Source organism: Prenolepis imparis, unplaced genomic scaffold, assembly GCF_030444845.1.
Source record: "Prenolepis imparis isolate NDT839.2.m4 unplaced genomic scaffold, iyPreImpa1.0 SCAF_5, whole genome shotgun sequence".
NCBI classification, from domain to species: Eukaryota; Metazoa; Arthropoda; class Insecta; order Hymenoptera; family Formicidae; genus Prenolepis; species Prenolepis imparis.
Window position 1 is genome coordinate 1019264 of NW_028141163.1, and position 22702 is coordinate 1041965.

The 22702-nt window shown below is 37.2% G+C and overlaps 1 protein-coding gene across 8 annotated transcripts in view; it reads right to left on the reverse strand.

Annotated features, from left to right (window-relative positions):
* Positions 1-22702, reverse strand: part of LOC145935854 (protein turtle homolog B) — a 245720-nt gene that overhangs the window by 19851 nt on the left and 203167 nt on the right. For all 8 annotated transcript variants that reach the window (XM_083037526.1, XM_083037523.1, XM_083037527.1 and 5 more), the window contains 8 exons: positions 22089-22297; positions 20280-20396; positions 18983-19186; positions 17680-17831; positions 16984-17128; positions 15361-15491; positions 13089-13248; positions 1492-1785 (listed from right to left, as the gene is read on the reverse strand). In XM_083037526.1, coding sequence (XP_082893652.1) covers positions 1492-1785; positions 13089-13248; positions 15361-15491; positions 16984-17128; positions 17680-17831; positions 18983-19186; positions 20280-20396; positions 22089-22297 — 1412 coding nt within the window. The remainder of the gene's footprint in view (positions 1-1491; positions 1786-13088; positions 13249-15360; positions 15492-16983; positions 17129-17679; positions 17832-18982; positions 19187-20279; positions 20397-22088; positions 22298-22702) is intronic.

Genomic DNA, 22702 nt, shown 5'->3' on the forward strand with positions numbered 1-22702 from the left:
AATCTTTCCACGACCGGAAAAACGGATCATCCGCGTAAAAATGCGCGCGCGTATCCCTAATTCATTTTTACTCGCAAATTTTTATTCCACCGTCGCTACGGATAAAAATTGCAGCGATATTTTTATCCCAATATTTCGCGAGAGTACAGACATGCGAAGACGCGGTTGTTCGTTTAATTGTATTAATATGAGAACTTTGGAACGTAAAATTGCATTAGCGAGGCATATCGGCGCAAAATTCGAATTATTACTACGAAAATTGAACATCGCTTATGAATATAAAAAGTCGCGACAGTATTTTCCCGATTTTCGTGAAAGTAATTACACCTATTAAACTGATTAAAAAAAAACAAAAAAAATTATACACATATATCGATGTATTCAAGATTGAACAACATTTGATTTAAACTAATTAAAGTAAACAAACGATAATACAAATATTATGGAAAGCTAATTTATCAAGAGATAAGTGAAATAAACTAATTAATTAACAAACAATTCAATTAAACCAATTTGTCTCGAAATATGTTTTGTCGTTTACGATAATAGCGTCGTAATAGCTAGTGTTTTCCTGCAGCCGTAATAACAGACGTGTGACTGTGTTATCTTAAGCGATTGGTTTACGGATCTATGTTTACTAGAGCTCTCTCTCTCTCTCTCTCTCGCTCTCTCTCATTTATCATCGAGTATCATTACCTATATCTATATCAGTGGCTTTTGAGATTCCTAATACAAGATTAATTACGAGGTACGAAGCAAAAATTCGAAAAGCCGAATTGATTCTCTTAAAGTTACATTAGATCTCCTTTAACGTTTATTGAGATGCTGATAAAAACGTAGCGGATTCCAAGACGTTGCATTCATCGGATGCCGGATGATAGTGTCTCGACGACAGGGAGAATAAATGCAATCGAATCTATTGAATGCACTTTCCAAGAGCTCGAAACGGCGCGACATTCGTCTACCGAGAAATCGATTGCTGTCTTTTAAATAAGTTGTATCGCGGTCGCAATGCCATCGAAATATTCATCCTATTCATTCTACTTTTTATTTATTCACTCGCGACGACGACGATAATATCAGCGATTGTGAAATCGTATATAAAAAATATTGAATGTCGCATATAATAATTTTTGTAATTCACGTCGCGCGCAATTTATTTTATATACATATTTTGCGTGGTTTCCACGTAAAAAATTCAAATGCGACTAAATTCGGGGAGATATATATGTTCCATTTATTTTATTAATTAATCACGCTTTAAACATTTGCTAATGCAAATATTTGCAAAATTATTAATTACATCGTAATTGGCTTCGCGAAACACGTTACACGGTGTGATGCTGTATATAAAATGCGATAATATAACGATATAACTATATATACACTTAGAGAAGCTATACATTGCATTTATATTTTTTATATTCGAAATAAAATGAAGGTCTCCAATTTTTTCAGGAAAGTCCACTACAAGTAAGAGGCGACACTTACCGGCTGGCACAATATGGAAGACGCACGGCTCCAGCTGACTGCCCTGATCGTTGCTGCCCCAACAGAGGAGAGTGCCGTAATCCAGCTCGGTCATCGGTGTGTACGAGGCCGTTGAGCGTGTACGGTCGCTGGTGACGTGTGCCTGAGGTATGTCCACCGCTTCCATTGTATTATTGAATTTCCAAGTGAACGATACTTCCGGCGGGTTCGCCTCCAGCTCGCAGGGGATACTCGCGGTCTCCTGTCGCGCCACGCCGAACACCCTCGTCTGGCCGTGTTGACATACCGGTACGACTGCAAAATGCAATGTAAAATGCTCGCTGAGAGAGAGTATCTATTTTTATACATATATAGGTATAGGTAGACGAGCAATACTCCTTCGCGAGTGTGTATAAATCAGAGGTTAATGAATCATTATCCCCGAAATATCCAAATAATTCCGCTCGAATTACTCTATTTTGCTCAATACGTGCCACATGCATTTCAATGTCATTCAAATTTAATAATATGTTGGATAAATGAAGATATATATACATATATATATATATATATATATATATATATATATATATATATATACAAAGAGGAAGTGCGCGTGTATAATCTAATATGTATATATTTCCCAGTATTAATTCCCAGCATTCAATTGTGGTCATTAGAGATTATAATAATAATAATAGCGTTTAGAGTTTCATGTTGGGATATGAATATCAATAGAGTTATTTGACATTGGAGATTAAAGGGGCTTAGCAAATTACAGAATGCGAACACGGAACAAAATCGTTTAATTTCAAAACAGAATTCGATATACAGGGTGTTTCAGGGTCATCGCATCATCTAATGGTAGATTCTTGAGATTCATTTGAAGACGATTTTTCCTCAGCGAAAATGTCGAGGCGTCAATAATTTCCGAGTTAAAAGCGATTCAAGAAGAAGGGCAAACTAAACTTTATAAAGTTAAAAAGATTAACAAAAAAAACTATATATTGTTCAGTTAATTTCAGGAGAGTTTACTTTAACAGAATTTTAATTTAAAGCATACAAAGATATACAATGATATATAATGACATATAATGACATATGATATATAATGACAAAAATTGGAAATTTGCAAAAAATGATGACCTCTATTGATATTTTCGCTAAAGAAAAATTGTCTTCAAACGATTTTCAGAAATCTGTCATTAAGCAGGTGATTTTGGGACATCCTGTATTATAATTTGAGAATTAATCATGCTTAAATGACCAATAATCTCTAAAATTAAACAAGAGTTACTCAACTGATAGCCTCATGATGACAAGTATCCCTCACCGACGCGTCTTCTAATAATGCAATCGGATCTTTTGATCGGTCGTCTCAACGTTCCATATATAGAATCTGATCAATCCACCGAAGGCTAACGCGATTATTAAGCACTACCCGTAATTAAGCATTAACGATGGAATTCATGTCCGTGCAACTATTCTCCCCCGTCCCTGAGTTCATGTCAACCTCAGTCGACATGGTATCTGATATCGTCGTGTAATATACATAATACACAATATACATGTATATATTCTGTAATCTACATATTGCAACAGTGCACTATTAGTAGAGCATGTCTTCATTGTTCAGACGTAGAGGCGAAAGAGGAGGGAGATTCGCGTACGCTTTCTCAAATAACGTTTTCCCTCCATTATATTCTCCGCTGATTCCGTTTTATTCACGGCAACTGAAAGTACGTCGTTACTCGGTAAAAAAACAAGTTTCCGACTGCATACATCTTTTTAACGCTGTAGAAAGTAAAAAATATAGAGGCGCATTTTGAAGTTACTTCGCGGCGCGATTCGCGTAAATGAAGGAACTGCGTATAAGTAAGTTTAAGACATTTCCGTAAGTGTTGACAAATTCTGCCGCACATATCACAACATATTAAAATGACGATGACAAATTGTACGTCTTTCTCACCAAAATAAAAACTTTATTTAAGATATATTATATATGAGAGAAAAGATTGATCTAAAATGTATTATATATAAGACAAAAAAGATAGGAAAGCCTGAGACATTTTGTGTGATATAATCTTCTCTGAAAGATATTACTATATCTTTTTTCCGGAGCCACTTGACAAATGATTGATTGTACATCTTCGGAAAAAAAAACGCGTTATATAAAATATTGTTCAAACGTAAGCGCGAGTTTTCTGAGAGATAGAATGAGATGACAGTTACAATCAATGAAATAAATGCGTTTAGTGCTAAAATATTTATACAGACACACACACTTATATACATATATTTTTTATCTCGTCGATTTATTTTTGAGCGAGCAAAATAAACCACTCTGGGTTCCCGAGATATCGAAATGCTATGAAAATATGATTTAAAAATGAAAACAATTATACTTGCGCGTCATAAGGCGCGTAATGGTGCGTCTCGACGCACTTTACACCCGAAGGCACGCGATCGATCGTTATCTCCGGTAGTTTCTGCAATTGACATTCACTTCTACGGACGAAAGAAGATATTCGGTGTAAGCTGACAAAGAGGATCCCCTGCGACCTCGACTCAGGGCGGAAGTCCAGTCCGCCTCTCGTCCGGGGAAATTCAATAATACTTGGGAAGTGGAGGGCCGTAGAGCATGCGGGGATATATCCGGCGCACATATCGAGCGAGACTAGACCCTTCATTGATTAGATCAGTCATAAAATTCCGGACGGTATCCGGTGTCCGCGCGTATTGCATCCCCTTTGTACTTTGCGCAGTTGTCGAAAGAAGTCCGATCTTGGCGATGCTTGGAATGTTCCGCGTCTTGCCAAGCCAACCGTCCGTCGTGCAGTGTTATACTTTGTAGACGAAACCTTTGTCCTCTCTTATGACGATAGTCGAAAAATGTCTTATAGGGATATCATAAAAGTCACGATAAAATTCGTGAATTTTTTTTGCGCGATCTTATGATTGAAAAGCGTCTTACGTGAGATTCCACATTTCCACAAAATTTTATATATATATATATATTTTTTTAAAACTTGTCACAATTTTTTTTTACAAATATGAAATATTTTTTTTACTTTATTTACCGAAAATAAATTAATTTTAATTAATAAAAGTGTATATTGAAAAAATTCGAATTTCTAACAGCAGAAATACCGGAGAAAAAATTTCGCGATATATGCGGAATCAGCGAAATGGACTTGCATACCATTACGAACGCAAAATGCAGATTTTATCATCGGGGAATGGTTAAATTTGGCACGCGCGTAAAGCAAGGGCATATTTTTTCCATTTGTAAAAATTGGATTGAACTTTCCTGAAGCGGAGACTTTTAATCCGAATGATCTCTCCTTTATCTAAGTATCTTCTCCCGAATAAAAGCAAATGGTCGGGCGACGGAGGATGAGGACCATCGCGATATCGCGGGATACAGGATCGATGGCCCGGGCCAATGACAATAACCAATTAATGCCGGTCATTAAGCATCAGTGACAGATCGCTCACGCTGAACGTCCATGCTGGCTATCGAAATGATATCTGCGCCATGTATGCATAATTCATTTCACGGGTCCACAATATCGGCTGCATCGTGAAAAATGCACGTCGATCTGTCGCATGGACATATACACGTAGAAACGAAGGAAGGGAGCAAGGGGAGCGGGTGGATTTGCTTTTTGTACTATTTGGAGATACGAACGAGTTTATCTCGATTATCTGCGCGAGAGCAAATCGATCTCTCGCGGTATAAAATATCTTAAATATTTTAGGATGTTTTAATGCCACAAGTGTGGTAGATTGGAAAATTGGAACTTTAAATTGCACGTGTAAGAATTAGTACATAATTGTATTAATCTTTTTATAATATGATTCCATTTTTGCGAGAAATACACACACATTTCCCTCAATATGATATTTTCTCTTTCTCTTTTTCTTTCTTTTAATAACTCTAGCTATTTACATAAAATATAATTTTATCTTTTCTACAATCTCTTTTTGTAGAATAAAAAATCCAGTGAAAAGTGTTATTGACACTTTCAAGTTTAAAAACTTGAAAGAACCAATGAAATTTTAGATTTATTAGATCTATTATAATTTTTATCAATTATTTCTCAATCAAACTTTAGAATTTTTCAATTTTCACGAAAGTTTTCAACTTTCTACATTTTATTTTTGTGTGAAGTTAGCATATCATTAAATGGAAGATTATAAAAATAATTGAGAGTTCTGGCTTTATTTTTTAGGCTTTAGTTTTTGGCTTACATATTTATATTGTATATGTTATAATGCAAAATAATAATATTATTCTAATATATGTATGTATTTTATTTGTTACAGGTAGCATTGCGATACACAGTGCGATTCGCTTGTGCCGTGTAAAGTGTCGCGCGTCGAGAGTGCCGCGTAAAGTTTCGCGTGTCGGGAGTGCCGTGTAAAGTGTCGGGCGATCGTAATTATTCGTGTTTTCGCGAGTGTCGTACTACGAAGGACCAAGAGAGGAGGAGGAGGCCCGGGGAGGCATCGGGCGACAGCGGGGCAACTGTGAGGTATGTAAAATAAAAACATTTTTTTCTAAACTGCATTGTTTATAAAATATTTGATCATTTCCCCACTTTCAATATATATATATATATATATATCCTGCACACACACACACACATGTATGTACATAATTTGAATATTTTGTTTTCAGGTCGATATGCTGTGTATTACAACTCTGCTATTGCACGTATCGGTGAGTGAGAAGTTGTTTATTTTATAACATTTCTACAGCGGTATAATAGGGGTGTGTGAAGTGTCTCACATTTTGTGGAAACTCATAAATAATTAAGAGTTCAGGCTTTATTTTCAATAGTTTTAGAGATCTTGATACTTTAAACAAATAGTTCTGGCGATTAAACCAAAGAAAATGGCTAAAAGGACAAAGTGATATGCTGCGTGAAGTTGGCATATCAGTTTGTCCTTAGACATTTTCTTTGGTTTAATCGCCCCAGAACTATTTGTTTAAGTTTAAACTATCAAGAACTCTAAAATTATTTAAAATAAAGCCAGAACTCTCAACTCTTTATAATCTTCCACGAAATGATATGCTAGCTTCACACACACTTAATTTTTTTCGCGCAATAATAGTAATCTTGAAATGAGTAGAGAAGAATGTCTTAGGAATATATACAAAATGTAGAGGTCTAATTTTTTTTATCCAAAATAAGAACATTGTTCTTCAAATTCATCGGTGCATCTAACTACATTATCTCTACTCTATAGACAAAGGGTTTCACTATAAAGCGAGCGCTTATATGCTATAACGAATTTCCCCTCTTTCTTCGGGTTTTAACGAAAAGTAAACTTACGCTCGATAACCCGTTAAAGTCTTTCCAAATATCTAACAGCGAGTACGTCCCGTAGAACACACGCAGAGGGGGCGAAAGAGGGGGGAGGGGGGGGAGAGGAGGGGACGTCGAGCCAAGAATTATCGGATATCCTGCCGGTGACAGATTCCTTGGGAGATTTAACGGTACATTAGTTCCGGGACATCCTATACAGGCCGATAGAGTGCCGAGGGCGCTCAACGTATATTATTCTATGTTTGCGGTATTCGTGAATCTTCGTCGATCACGGTGTAGTACATCGCGCCCCGGGGCTGAAATTCGTAAGAAACGTCGCCGTGTACGTCGTGGAAATTTATAATAATAATAATCTACGAGGTGCGTGCGTCTGTATGCGTGCGCAACACGCGCGCGAATAGCCATTACGTCAAATAACGAAGATTTATGCCCGCATCGTGGCGACGATGTGTATATATATATATATATATTATATATAGGATCTCGCATAGCTTATGCTGGAGAGACATGAGCAATACGCGGACTCTATATATCCCGATATCAGAGGTATTATTATATATGGATCGAGCGCGTGGTCGGGACTTGAGATGATACATGTGCGTCGATGCCTTGCTTAATCAGATACATTAATTAGCTGGCGTTAATGGACCCAGTTAGAACCGGGGGACGGTCCGTTCTCGATCGATAGATATAGGATAGATCTTGGTACGGGGCGTAGTTATCGAGTGTCGTATCTCGCGCGTTCGGTATCGCGATACTGGTCATTGATGTATTGGCGGTGCGATAAAGCGCGCCTGAGCATTCCGAAAATACTTGCGGGTTGCGGGAATCCCATGGAGAATTTTATCGTAATTAGAGATATACGTCGATTGATCGGAGAGCGTTTAACGAACTCGGTTGCGCGCAATCGCGACTATCGATCGACGAATCTTCCGGGAGGGTGTAATTATCGCGTGTATCCTCTACAACGAGATACCGCGAGATGTTAATACGGGGGTGTAATTAATATACGACGCGCTATTCTCTCCGTCCCGTCCGAAAAAGAGGGGGGTTCTACGACTGAAGAATCTCTCGGAGAATTTCCACGTCGCGGGGATCCCTCGTCTGAAAATGTTAGCGGCGTATTGTTAAGGGGGATTACAGATGGGTGACGTTACGTATCGATCCATCTCGCCATCCGGGCGACGTCTTGGTTCGGCTCTTTTTTCGCCGCGACTGTGCTACATAATCTATCCAATCTATCACGGGGAATAAATCAAAACGCCCGGCGCGGAGAAATCGAATTCACTTTTGCAGCGCGAATAAATGTCCGACCGGCGGCTGCGATAAATTCATTGACGTATTTCATGGCAGCCGGGCCGTGGCTGAACAACGGTGGTGGCATTTCTAGTTTGTGTCCGTCCGTCGTAATTAAATTACAACAAGCGCGGGGAATCTAAAGTTAGCGAAACGAATTCCGAAGCGAAGCGTGCATATTGCGCCGATAACACTCCGGCTGACCGATGACGTACATATCTACTTCCGCCGGCTCGGTTAATAAATCGTCCCACCATTTTCTTCTCTTGTATAAAATAAAGTGTCAACCTTTTTCAACCGCGTTACGGATACAAAGGTCGCCCGGTTAATTTCGCACACTCGCATAATATAAATTTATACGGCTCCGCCGTATTTATGTATTTATAATATAATTCGATCGAGAGATAGAAAGAGAGATGCAATTCGGTGCGCCTGATATAAATCTGCGGCGAGAATAAAAAAAATTTCACAGGTCAATTTCGAAGAATAATTTTGTAAGATATTCTTATAGGAATAACATTGTTGTAATATACAATAATTATTCTATATTAGACGTCATCCTGTTTTCGTTCGTAATTATAATATAATTTGGTATTAGAATAATATATTCGTTAAAAAGAAAGATTCTGAGAAAATAAATAACAAAACAAAATCCTGCCGTTACAACTTTCTTCTTATCATTCGATTTAGAATTACTGAACGAGGGATTCAATATATTTTATGCATTAGGAGTTCGCACGTATAGGTCTCGCGATAAAAACACGTTCCCGGCGCGCGAAATTGCCACGGCGCGGCGTGTAATTAAGCATTAATCGCGCAATTTCTATTTGAACGACCTCGATTACTTTGCGCGTCAGCGGCCGGCTAAGGGACCGCGTGTTTGCGTCGTGCACGAGCGAAAACGAGATCGCCTGAAAGGAATTTCGCATTTGCTTCTTGTGTTTTGCAACAAGTATTTTGTCTAGCAAAAATATTATAATAATTAGTCTCTCTTATAATATATATAATACCATATATTTACTATATTTATTTATTGTATTAAAGTAATACGATACGTGAAGAGTATATATTATAATAATCCAATACAAAATATCATTCGTGTTTTTTTTTTTTTTTTTTTTTTTTTGGAGCCACTTGATGTTGCCTGATACGAGTGGAAAAAACAGACAATATCGACAATATCCGCGTGACAACTACTATTCTTCCAACGTGTTCGATTCGCATGATACCGATCGGTAACAAAACATTTTTGACAACGGTATAATAATTTTATACGCATCGCAGCATGAAATTTTTATTAACAGAAATAAAATATCTGACATATAAAGCCATTGTATCTTTTCGATTGAAACGACACGACGCACGGGTCATCCGTCAATCAGACAAATGCAGTATCGCGCTATTCTCTCGCTTTCCTCTTGAAAATTTTAAAAATCTTCAAAAGCTCGCAATGAACAGATTTTTTCTTACCTACTTATAGGTATTAAAATTGTATGTAAAATTATATTAAAATTGTATGTAAAATCCTTTTGTAAAATTTTATTAATGATGCATATCGCGTCACTCGACTTTTACATTGCATTATAATATTATGCACACCGCGTTAATTTTCTTCTTTTTTTAATCTCAATCTGTAGAGTGATATCAAGTTGGCATGTATATAAGGCAAGTTATCGACCACTCGCTCTCGACTAATTATTATTATCGCTTTTAACTGCACCGCGCGCTCCAGTTTAAAACCTTCTGATTAAGTCTGACGTTAACTTCGACGAGCGGCTGAATGCTGGAATTTTTAGAGACGCATTAATTACAGGTTGTTACAGCGATGCTTGTCTTGTAATTAGCGCAACCATGGCGGAAGCGCAAACTCTTTGCGCGGACTGTAATTACGCAAAAATTTAGCAAAAATACAAACGTCAACTATCCTCGATTTGCGAAGCCGGTATATCGATTTGTCCAAAGCAAGGGAACGTTACGGCGGGACGCATTGCGGATCGTGAATTTTTAAACATGTTTTCCATCTAGAAAGCACAGTTGGAATATTTTCAAAAAGCTTGTTTCGCGAATATTCCGGATTATCCAAATTCACCGTTGTTTAGCGCGTTTCGACTCTCGTATTTTTCCCCCGAAGCTCGTTGTTTTTGATAATAATTAGGATTCCATATAAATTCTTTTCATTTTTTACCTTTTATTTCCACATTGTATTTTTCTCTTTAACGCGAAAATTTTTATTTTTCTCGAATTTCCAATCTCTCTTGATGGAAAAAACTATTCTAAAATTATATGTATTTTTGATACATAAACATACGCGTTATATAAATACGACGACGCGTAAATTTGAATCGCAAATCCTATCTCGCGAGTTCGGTCACGAACGCGGAAAATCTACGATTCATATGTGCGGACGGGCTGGCTAACGTAGCTTAAGATTTTAATTCAGTTTCAGCAGTTTTAATTATGCGCGTGGCAAGAAGCTCCCTCCCTCCCCCTTTCTTCTCTTCTGCCGTATCCGAGATCTTAAGCCGCTTAGTTAGCTGTAAAATAGCGAGGCTTCAAGCTCGGAGGAGAACAAAGAAAATACGGATTATACGGGAGCATTCGACGTTCAACGAAACTCGGCAGTTTACCTTGCCAAAAGGGTTATTAAAACTAACATAATCGCATCAGGATAATTACGCAAAATTTCGTTCGTAGTTTTCGCCAAAGTCTAACCCAATGGAAATGCGCGCAGAAATCTACGGAATATTTGATTGATGATAAAGATTTGATGTGCGCGAGTCACTCGACATTTTTTTTACTCTGGTGTATGAAAATCAAATATATTTTAACATAATGCTGTTTCAGCAGAGTAGAATAGATTAGCAGTACGGTACGAGAATTTCAGTCAGAACGTCAGCCAAAGTCGAAAACACGACAGCTAAGCGATAAACATGAACGTTCATGACGTTCATGACATTCACAAATTGATGAAATAAATTTTTTAATATTCTTTTTTTTTGTTTTATTTCTCATATTATTTTATTGCGTTCTGCATAAGGATAAAATTTTTCGGTGAAATTTTTTTCACGACACAAGAGTGATATATTTTCGGCATATTTTTCTGTCATTACATTAATTTTTTAACTTTTGTCTTTCTCTTTTGGAGAATGATTTTTTCTTTCGACAATATTGAGATAAAAGTTCAAAATCTCCTTTTTAATTATCTAACAGATAGACCTGTTAGCAAACGCTTTGTACATTATAATGACTAATAATAATAATAGTATTACAATAATAATAATAATAACGAGAGAGGGAGAGCGAAGAGATAACAGATATATAAACACATGTTATTTTAATTGATCAACTATTAATCTGTGCACGGATTTAGCTGTAGATAATTTATGTGCATTAAAGCCACTAAATACTGATGAGAGCGCAGCTGCTATATAAACGGTGGCGTATGTCAGTCAGTCGTAAGTTACACACCACCAACACACAGACTTAAGCAGCGGAACAGCTCGGTTATACGCGTACGCGCATATGTTCCTACGTATGTAAAGCGTTCGGAGTGATTTAGCGCTCGCTGAACTTTACGGGGGGGTGAAAGACATTTTCCTTGGAACGTGCGCAAAAAGGGACCAACTCACGTACATCACTGTAATAAATTCATACTGGCGAATTGCGCTCGCGAAGGCGCCGATTTTTCCTCATACAATGATAATTTTGTGTTACTTATTATATATACATATCATTACTGTGTGAATAATTTTAAAACTTATAATTTATACGAAATTAATTTTGACACTTTGATGATCGCGAGTAGATAGATGGACGACGAGGAAACAAAGTGAAAAGTTTCATTAAGAGGACTCGACACGGTAAAAATATTATTAATGACAGTATTATCGATTTCTCTTTCTTTTGCTGCCCCCCCCTCCCCTCCTCCCCCATAAAACCAGCTAATTATAATCGTACAATAACTTCCGTTATTTTGCGTTCATAATATCTCAACTTTTATAACCCGTAACGTTTGAAACTAATATTGGACTTGTAATCTTTTCTTTTTTAAACATTGTGAAAAAGCTGTCCAAACTTGCTTATAATGTTTAAAAGAGTTATAATGCGCGCATATGAAATTGACTTATGGCCGGTCGGTTCTCTGCCTCGGAGCAGCTTTTATGAAACCTCGTTTTCGTTTATAGTACGCGATGTCGAGATATTAAACGTCGATATGAAGCGGAGATCTCGGCCCCCGTGTGTGCTCTCTCTTTCTCTCTCTCTCTCTCTTTCTCTCCAAATCGCGCGGACGTTTCGTCGTCTACGCGCCGGATTTATGTCCCCTCGTAAACAAAGCTGGCTCCTAAGCTGATTTAACGTCGATCCGCGCATACCGGTGTGTCAGTATCAGTTACGTGCCAGAGGGTGCGGTGAACGCGCGCGCAGTGACACAGAAATTAACTCTAGTGCCAGAGAGAGAGACTCTCTAGAGATTCGGAAGACAACACGGCGTGTGTTTCCATTCCCGGGTATTTCGGCTGGAATCGTTATTCCCCGATCGATAGATACAGACTGCTGAGAAATTATATGCGCAAACTTTGAAATTGCTCTCTGAATACGAATCTGGAAGAGTGCTTTCACTACTGAATATATATAGTCGGTCTTTTTGCGAATTTGTAAAGATGAGCGAAGGAAAAAATTATTCGCGAGATACACGTTTCGACGAGATTTCATTTCGCCAAAGCGGAGAGAGAAGACTTCTCATCCAATTATTCAGATAAGATATTTCAAATAAAAATGCGTGATTAATTTTGCAAATAAAGGGATAAAAAAACTTATTATATCTTATATAGATTCAGTTACACGAGGGCGCATTGTTGTCTCGCGATAATAAACAGTGAATAGTTTAACTTAATTAGAGCGTCAACGTAGATTATGGCGGATGACATGCGGGAAATGTGCGAGATACGTGTGTATATGTATTATATGTACGTAACAGATACTCACACTTTATGTCCAAGTTCAGTGGATTGCTCTCGCCATCGCCCTCTTGATTATTGCCGATGCACGTGTAAATCCCAGCTCTACTGCGAGTGACGCTTTGCAGCACCAGGCTCTGATTACTTATTATCGTTCCGGTCGTCGGATTGTGATACAGTGGATTGCCCTGCGAATGCGAAATCAAACGAGGGCGCGTTGTGTTTACTTGGCTACCGTGAATAAATTCGCGGATGAAAGATTCAGCGTGATAAACTAAGTAATCCAAGTATTCGAGTAATAAACTGCTCACACAAGTAATGAAATATTTACTATACGGCAAACGAAAATTTAAAAGGCACAAAATGAAATAGAGAATTTTATATTGACAAAAAAGCTTCTTGTCGTGATTAACAAATTTGTTACATGAAATCGGCAAAGCTATAGTAAAGACAAATAAATAGAGATAAATAATAAATAAATAAATAAATAAATAAATAAATAAATAAATAAATATAGAAAAGATGAAAATGGAGGGATAAAAAATAATATTACGCACTTTTCGCGCGCGATATTAAAGCGCGAAAACTGTATATTCGCGTTTCTCGCGAAAGTCTAAGCGATAATAAATCCCGCGTGAGAAATTCACGAGGAACGCTGACAGTTTTTCGATCTCTCTCTCGCGTTCCCTCGTCGCGCGCGCGACTTTCGAGACGATGAAAGCGGCTTTGAGTTTTCGCGAAACAAATTTTGTAGTCCTCGAACCGAGGGAATTGATTGGGATTTGCGTTTCCCCGGTGTTTCCATGTAAACGACATTCGCTCGCGATAAGAATCATCGAAATTGGCTCGAACGGATATCGAAGTTGGAATAATATTCGCAATAACTCTAATGTCGTAACACATATAGTCTTGAGGAATGAAATCTTTGGCTTATGCCATTTAAATGCGTTTTCAGAGATCTACTGTTTCCTTGCAATATTTTTTTTTTTTACAAACAAATATCTATATTGACAGTTTTTAGATTATTAGTAATTAAAAAATGGAATTAATCATGTTATTTATCTTTAATTCACTTTAAAAGTAGATAAACTTTAATATACTTATATATACATATATATTTATGTTGTTATTAAGATATATTTAATGCTGAAAATAAAAAAATCTTAAAAAAAAGATAAATGCGCTAGGAGAAGAAGAATGATCAAAAATTACGTTTTAAAAATTTTGTTTACACGGCTATTACCTGAATGTATGGGTTCTAATGACAGTAAAAGAGAACCATGCTTTGTATCGTAGGATTAAAAATAAATTGAGAATGATTGAATGCAATTGCTTCCCGATGGTTTAATTGCGACAGGGAATACCTTGATTTATATCTGTGATTTATGTCATGCCATCAGTTCCAAATCAATCGCGCGTATGACTTTATCATCGATAAAGGTAGAGCGTTCAAAACGAATGAAGGGATTAACACATTCGGGCATTGACGAATCGCATTCTTATTAATCGCTGATAAAACACATCGATTTATATCTGTGCAGTTAAATCCACGCCGTGATTCTCGTCCCGTATCAATCACGCGAATCATTCTACTAATAGTGAAGAAAAACATTGCGTACTCGAGCGGCTTAGAGTAAATACGGATAAAGTGATGCGATCCCAGTGGATTACCACTCATGGAAATTTCGATATCCGTGTTACAACTCGCGTTAGAAATGTTGTACCAAATACGCGGATTATTCTGATGCGGGAAAATATATATTTTATGTCCATTTACTTGTTAATTATTTTTTTAAAGAATACTATTACGCGCTAAAAATTTCGAGTGGCTAAAAATTAAAAATTTCTCACTTTACTTTTTACGCAAGAGACGTAGTAAATTATTAACCATCATTGCGCGTACGCGTATTAATTCATAAAAAATGGATAAAGAATTATTTTTTTGCATTAAGCGCTAAAAGTTACATTGTCTGCTCCAATGTAAGTAGCCTAATTTGAGACAAGGGAGATATTAAAATTATATCTACCCAAAATGAAATGCTTTCACGAAAATTTCTAATAGAACCGAACCTTCTAAGGTTAATTACTATCCGAGGAAAGTCCGCTTTATATGCGCCCCGCGCGCTTCGGTGATACGAATCCGAGATCAAACACTGGAGTTTTCGGACGGAAGTTTATCGTGTGTCGCAGGTGCGCTCTGCCGTTCCCTTATCTCGACGCGATTAAGCCTCGGCTTATATTATCGATTTCTGAACCGGATTCGTTATCTGCGACCCTATGTGGCGGGGGTGTGGACTCACGTTATGGCGCCAGGAAACCTTGTAAACCCAGGGATTGGACTTGATGTTGCACTCGAAGTAAACGTCGATACCCTCTCGAATAGCGCTCGAATTCAAATTGCTGCCAAGCTCGAGGGTAACCACAGGCTCGTCTGAAAACAGAATCAACATCAAAGCTGAAGCGCGAAGTGCGCCAATATGAGAGATGCCGCTTTAATTAACGCCCATTATATCTACATATCCTATTAGATGTCTAGAGTAAAAAAAATAAAAACATTTTTTTAAATCAGGAACGGACGATAAAAGAAAGCTTAAAAGTATTTTAAACCTTAGAACATGTGATTCAAAAGCAATGGAAAAGTGCGATATAATCGTTGAAGATATTAATTTACTGCACGTTTTAATATTAATAATATACAATCTTTAACGCGCGATTTACTTTTTCGCTACTCGATTATATCGTCTAACATCGCATCGCAAATAAATGGTCAACCGCATCGGATGCCGGCGGATTTTCCCATCGAGAGAGCCTCGTCCAGGCATCCGTTCTGTGGTATTATCTTTTTACGGGGAGGGAAAAAATCGCGGCCGCGTATCGAACGTTACTTATGATTCCTTTCGCCGTCGCTGCGAATCCGATAATTCCGCCGTTTCGCGCTTGCAATAAACGAGTAAATTTCCCCGCCCCGTCCCGTGGAATTATATACTAGCGGACGCGTCTAATGGAAATAAAAAAGAGAGAGAGAGAGAGAGAGAGAGAGAAACCGCGGAAAAGACGAGAAAATAGGACTGCCAAGGTATTCGAAGTGGTGAAAACGCAACGGCAAAATCGGGCTGAATCTTTAGTACGGCGGATCGGCATGTGCCATTAATTTCCTCGCGAGCCTCTGTCTCTCTATACCTTTCCTTCTTTCGCGCTTCGGATCGGCTAGAGGAGAAACTTTTATATTAGACAGTGAAATCACGACGTTAATCCTAGCTTGACTGCGACGCTTCGCGGCGATTCGTTCTGCAACTTTACGTATTAATGTCGCTGGAAAGTTGCGCCGGGGCTGCAATTTGAACTACGACGCGGAGGCGCATCGATGTTCGCCACAACGACACCCCCGTTAACCCAGCACCGCCATAAAAAACAATTCGGATATATGGTATAATTAAGTGTTAATTATTGCTAGTTTATTGCATGTTAATAAATTTTTTTAAAAATTTAGCCAAATAATTATCGTTGGTGAACTTTGATTCTTGACATTTATCTCGTATACATTAATGTCAAATCAAAGAATGTGAAATTATCTGTTTATAATCGTGAACCTTAAATTGCGAAGTTTTAACTTTCGAGATGTATCGAAAAAAATCATGCACAAAGCAAGTTTGACAAATAAAATAATGCGATATTAGATTCGATCTCGACAATAAATGTTACATATTTCGCGCAAACAATCTTGCCGATGGCAACGGGATCCAAAGTAAAAACGGCGTTAGAATAGATTGAAATTGTAATGTTGACTTTGCAGCGTACGATATGCATGCGAAATGTGCTTGTAAAAATATTATATCGATGGAAGTTTCCAGTGTGCGACGCGCGGTCGCATATGCGACGCGAAATTGCGGGACACCCCGGTGCGTTTCTGTGAAAACACTCACGATATATATTGAGCTTCCATCCTTGCTCCATCTCCGAGTCCGGAATATCTGGCACGCTGGCGCGACAGTAGAGGAACTTGCCGGCGTCTTCGATACTCGGCACGAATGTGAGGATGCTGGTTGTTATGTTGCCGTCAGGACTCGTCTGCCGGCGAGAATTTCATGAATTTAAAATAGTTTGCCGAACAATTTAATAATCACGATATGCATACACATCCCGCGGGATCCGTCGAATTCGCCGTCTGTGACGGATTGAATTAGATGGCGATGATTATGCCGACATCGTTAAATTTATACCAAACAATATCAAAACTTTTACAACTTTTCAACATCTCGGATGAAACATTAAATTCTTATGTCTATTATAAAAAAAAAAAAAATATTCCTAATCAGATAAATATATTAACCCTAATAAAAAAATGTCATTCTCGAATGACAATATAGATTCCTTTTACTTTCTCCCATTTATGACAGAGACGCATACTGCAATATCGCGATACTCGTGAGAATAATTGTTTCCTCGAAACTTCTCCCGTTGGTATTAATTTAATTACGTCAATCTTTACTTTTGAAGACTCTCGGAGAATGAGTCGGGAAATAATCGCAGAGACATTCGGAGAGAGTTCTCCGGATGAATTTGTCTCGTGTGATTTACGTGAGTGCATTAAATCGTCGACAATCTATTTTAAATCGTACCGTTTCCCGTGCACCTCGCAGTATCGTGTTCCCTTTGGACCACGTGATCTTCGGGCCCGGTCTGGCTCCGACAACCTCGCAACCTATCTCATAGGTCTTGCCGGCGCTAAGTGGACGGTTCTCTCCTTGAATCCGGACCCAGAGCGGTTTCACTGTAAAAGAGTATATATGTGTGTGTGTGTGTGTGTGTCACACTCAGATTTAAACGCCCATCGAGAGATCCGCGTACAGTCGTGTGAAGCTAATAGAAATTTACCCGGTTGAAACTCAATTCGCGCCGAATCGATGCGCGACGATCCTTAAGTCTCAATTTAACATGGAAATTGGATAAAATTGCCTATAATTAAGAAAGGTGCAAATTTTTCACAATCCCAATTTATGACGTAGCTAATTTAATTACATATGTGTATATTTAATACCATATTTTCCATAATATTTATAGGTAGTAATAATGCAGATAATAATGCAGTAATAAGTAATAATATCACATTATTATGATTTACATTTATTCAATTTTTAATTAGAAATAATAACGTTGTGCTGTCATTTATAATCTTTTCACGTAAAATTTTTTATCAAAAGATTATCTTCAAATAATCGTTTTATAAAATTTATTCAACTATACAGTACCTCGTTATAATTTATTATGGCCGCCTTTTTATTTTTCCATTTTTATAAATTATGTCAATATTATGGTACGTTCATGTAATTAAAAATGTATTTTTGGATTACACGTAACAATGCTTTTATTGGCAACACATAATGTGAATTTATAATATTTCTGAAAAATGGCAACAGTGACATATTATACAGCCATGCAATTGGCGCTAATATGCCTATGCTAGTATTGTACTTATAAAGACGTGTAATATTATAAAAATTATATAAAATTATATAAAAATTTATACTTTTCTGACAAAGTCGTCAATGGTATTAATTTTACATTCTTAATTACTTAAGCGTATCAATTTTTTTACTGCTATTTAAAACAATTTCCAATCAAAATTAACGATTTAACGAATTAATTCTTGCTGATATTTTTTAAAATTATTTAAAAAAATTTATCAATTAAAACAGCACAATTATTTTTTGAAATGTAAAGAAGAAAGAATCTTCCATCCAAAGAAATTGCAAAAATGGAGATTTAATTATTTTATAAATATTCTCAACATTTAATAAATATAAACAAAAAATCATTTATTGAATATCACTATAAGGTGACCATAATAAAGGGATTGAGGGATTGTGTGTACGCTGTTTCACTTGAAATTAATCCGTAACTCATCAGTAAATCGGTACTTACAATTCATATCGAGTGTCACCGAACTTGATATCGGTGCCAACACGTTGTTGTTCGTGGCTTGGCAAGTCAGATACGTGCGCAGATGCTCGCGGCCCAACTTTTCCAATTGCAGCACGTTGCGGACCCTTTTAGCATCCATGGTCTCGTAGCTGTTATCGAGTAGAGAAGTCCCTTGCCACCATGTCACTCGTGGTTGCGGTCGCCCTAAAGAAACATAAAGGATCTGCAGGATTCGACGAATATGCATCGGTTCTTTATCGTTGCACTAACGGCGAACGTGTATTCGGCGTGTAATCGCATTTTGACTTATAACGCCCCCCGAGCAGTCGATTAGATATAAAATTGAAATCTTTATAATAGAATCGTGCTAAAGTCTTTCTAAGAGAGAAAACGTAATTTACAACTTTAAAAAAATATCGGTGAACGAAATGGTTAATGTACATTTAATACTTTCTCTTAAAAATCAATTATCGAAGAATTTGATTATGATTCTATAAGAAATTATTTCAAATTTCAATAAGAAATATTGTTACGTGCTACTTTACACATTTCTTTTACTTTAAAATTATTGCAAAAAATTCGCTCACATTTTTAAAATTTTTGTGATTTTTAATTTATTATAAAAAGTTTGACTTTTGATGATAAAAAATTCAATGAATGTAAGTAGTAAATCTTTGTATTCTACAGATTGTATTCTAAGAGAAAATAACAAAGTTTAAAAAGTTTACTTTCTGAAGAAGTTTTGTTAACAAATAAAACTAAAATATCAAAAAGTAGAAAGAAAATATTCTTTAAAGAATATAATGAAAATGAAATGTAAAAAAATATTACTCTCTTAATTCTGGAGTAATAAAAATTTCACTAACAAATATTTAGGATGCAGTGTATAAGTGTTGTAAATTGCGTTATATCTTAAGTTAACTTTGTAAAATTCTATTAGTATACCCTCGCGCGCATGAAACTCAATTACGCTATTAACGATCAAAAATAATGAAATTTTCCGCATCATTAAAGAATATATATTATATATATCCTTGCTTTAAACTAGCGGTCTCGATTTTATTACGCGTACACGTTGCCTCCGTGCGCACGGAAAGAGGCGTCGTCCTCGTTGTTCGAAATTCAAAACGCGACACTGCGGAATAATGCGTTTGGCTGAAATGTCAAAGAAATCGAGCCGCACATTTGTTTCGCGTGAAACGCGCGACCCGAAGTGCTGCTGCGAGTCGAGGCAACAACGAGACGAGGCGTTATGGGAGGCGAATGCCGAAAGTGCACCGGCGCGTCATGCACTTACCACCGGCGGCGACGCACGTGAGATTGAGAGACGCTCCTTCGCCGTACGGGCCGAGGATGTAATGGGGAATATGAGTCCTTCCATCTTCGTCCAATATGCTAAGCTGCTCCGGCGGTACTGTAATAATTTTCGCAATAAGAACCTCTCTCCGCATTCTCTTCCCTTTATTCGGAATGTCGGAGACATTCGCGAACAAGGGAGGCGGAGAGGCCGGGGAGTGAATCAATTTGCGCAATAATGTATCAATAATACGTGCGTCGTCTAAGAAGACAAAACGCAGCGCGACTACTATGCAATAATGTTAATAAATCCTGGTTTAATGAATTGAATAACAAGATTAGCAACGCGATAAGCATACAAAATTTATTTGCAACGAATTCATTGATTCAACGTGACGGAATAGATATAAGGAAATTAAATAAAGAGAACGTGAAAAATTGTAACTAACAGATAGGCCGAAAAAATAGCAAGTAAACTGATGGCGTATAGATACTGTTGTTAGCACGCTAACTGTTAATGAAGTCGGGAGAATGGCGGTAATTATTGTTATCAATTTTGCTCCGATCTGATCTTTGTAATAGTGTGCCATGTATATTTATTCTATACAGAGGAGAATTTAGATAAAACGTTTTATCCTTATTTTTTTGCGATAAACTTCCCTCTTTTTTTATAATATAACAGAATTTTATATATAAAAAACAAACGATAAAACAGAGATATGCGAATGTGATTACTATTATTTATTTTCCCGTTAGGATTAACAGGGAGGAAGCGGGGAATATTTTTTTTTTATAAGATATAAAATGTATTTACTTTTTCTAAATTTCCCGAAGATTAGATTCTGGCGGAACTACGTTATTATCCAGCGTTAATCGCGCGCGGGGAAAAAATTCGTGATATCGTTAATGATGCTAATATCCGCGTGCAAATGCCGGTGCGAGGAGCGAGTCGAATCAATTTGCACGGTGATGTATCAGCCGGCGCCGTCACTTGCCGCCTTTATCATTAAGAGGCGGATGTTATTCCTGAGAGAAAAAATAAATTTTAATGCACCGGTATGGTGGTGCACGGTGTCTATCCGCCCCGGTATTATCGGCCACGGTCACGTAGCCGTTCTTCCATTAAGGATAACGTTACGCCATGCAAAAAAAAATATATATATATTAAATGCAGTTGGTGCACAGTTTCGACCGCGCGAGGTGGTCGAAACAGCCGAATAGTCGAACCGATAGGTACGATTCAATGATAACGGCGTCGATTATATTAGAAAGCGGCATGAAAAAGCGCAAATATCGAATTTATCAACCCGGTGTATCGTACAATTCCCACGTTCCAAAACTCAATTCTTGGGAATTTTCGGCAAATGGTTATTCGTCGAATAAAATAGATCCGAAAAAAATTTCGTTAAAAGTTAAAATTTTAAATTTAAAAGTTAAAAGCTTAAAATTTTACAAATTTGAGAATTCAAAGTTATATAAATAACAGAGGATATTTTAGAGAGAATTATTATAAATAATTTAAAAATAATTTATTTTTCGTGATTTTGCGTTATTTAACAATTATTAGAGTTTTAAAAATTCAAACTGTCAGATATGCAAAGAATATGGTAAATTATTTAAACAGAAATAATGCGTACATTAGGATTATTTTCTAAATATTTTTAAATTATTCGTCATGCGCGAATTTATTCCCCAAAAATCATCAGATCAGATATCTGATGAAAAAATGATAAAGAAACGTGCTTCGCTCTTTTCATTGTCGGGCGCATCTTGCATTCGGTTCAATGCGGAATATCGTTTAGAGACTTACTGATGACTGTTAGATTGACTTTGCTGTTGCGTGTCGGCGACTGCTTGAAATCAACTCTGCATCTGTAAACAGCCGCGTCGCTCTCGCGAACCTTTTCCAAGGTGAGCTTCGCGGGTGTTTCGGTGTGCTTGAAGAAGGCACGTTTTTCCAGGTTCTGATCCTGCCAGTGATCCCCATTATCCAAGCTGTTCCTCCCCCTCAAGTCAATACTGCAATAGGGATCAATTTAAATTTTACCCCAAAAGTTTTTACTTGTTTCAAATTATATTTGTATACATTTATTTTCTAAATAAAAATAGTTACTTTGTTTTGTGTCACAATAGTACACATATAGTCTGTTTTAATGTTTTCAAATTGTATGGGAGAAATGCCAAATTATGAATAATCGTAATTATAGCGGATAAGAGTATCCCGTAATTTAAAGCTTCTCGTCAAGGAGCGCGAACGAAAGTTTGGCTATAAAAAGCCATAAATAAGAAAAGCTCTCCTCTTTCTCTCTCTCTCTCTCTCTCTCTCTCTCTCTCTCTCTCTCTCTCTCTCTCTCTCTCTCTCTCGCTACTTCCTTCAATACTCGCTAATGCGCGTTTCTTGGATAGACGGACGCGCGTACAGAG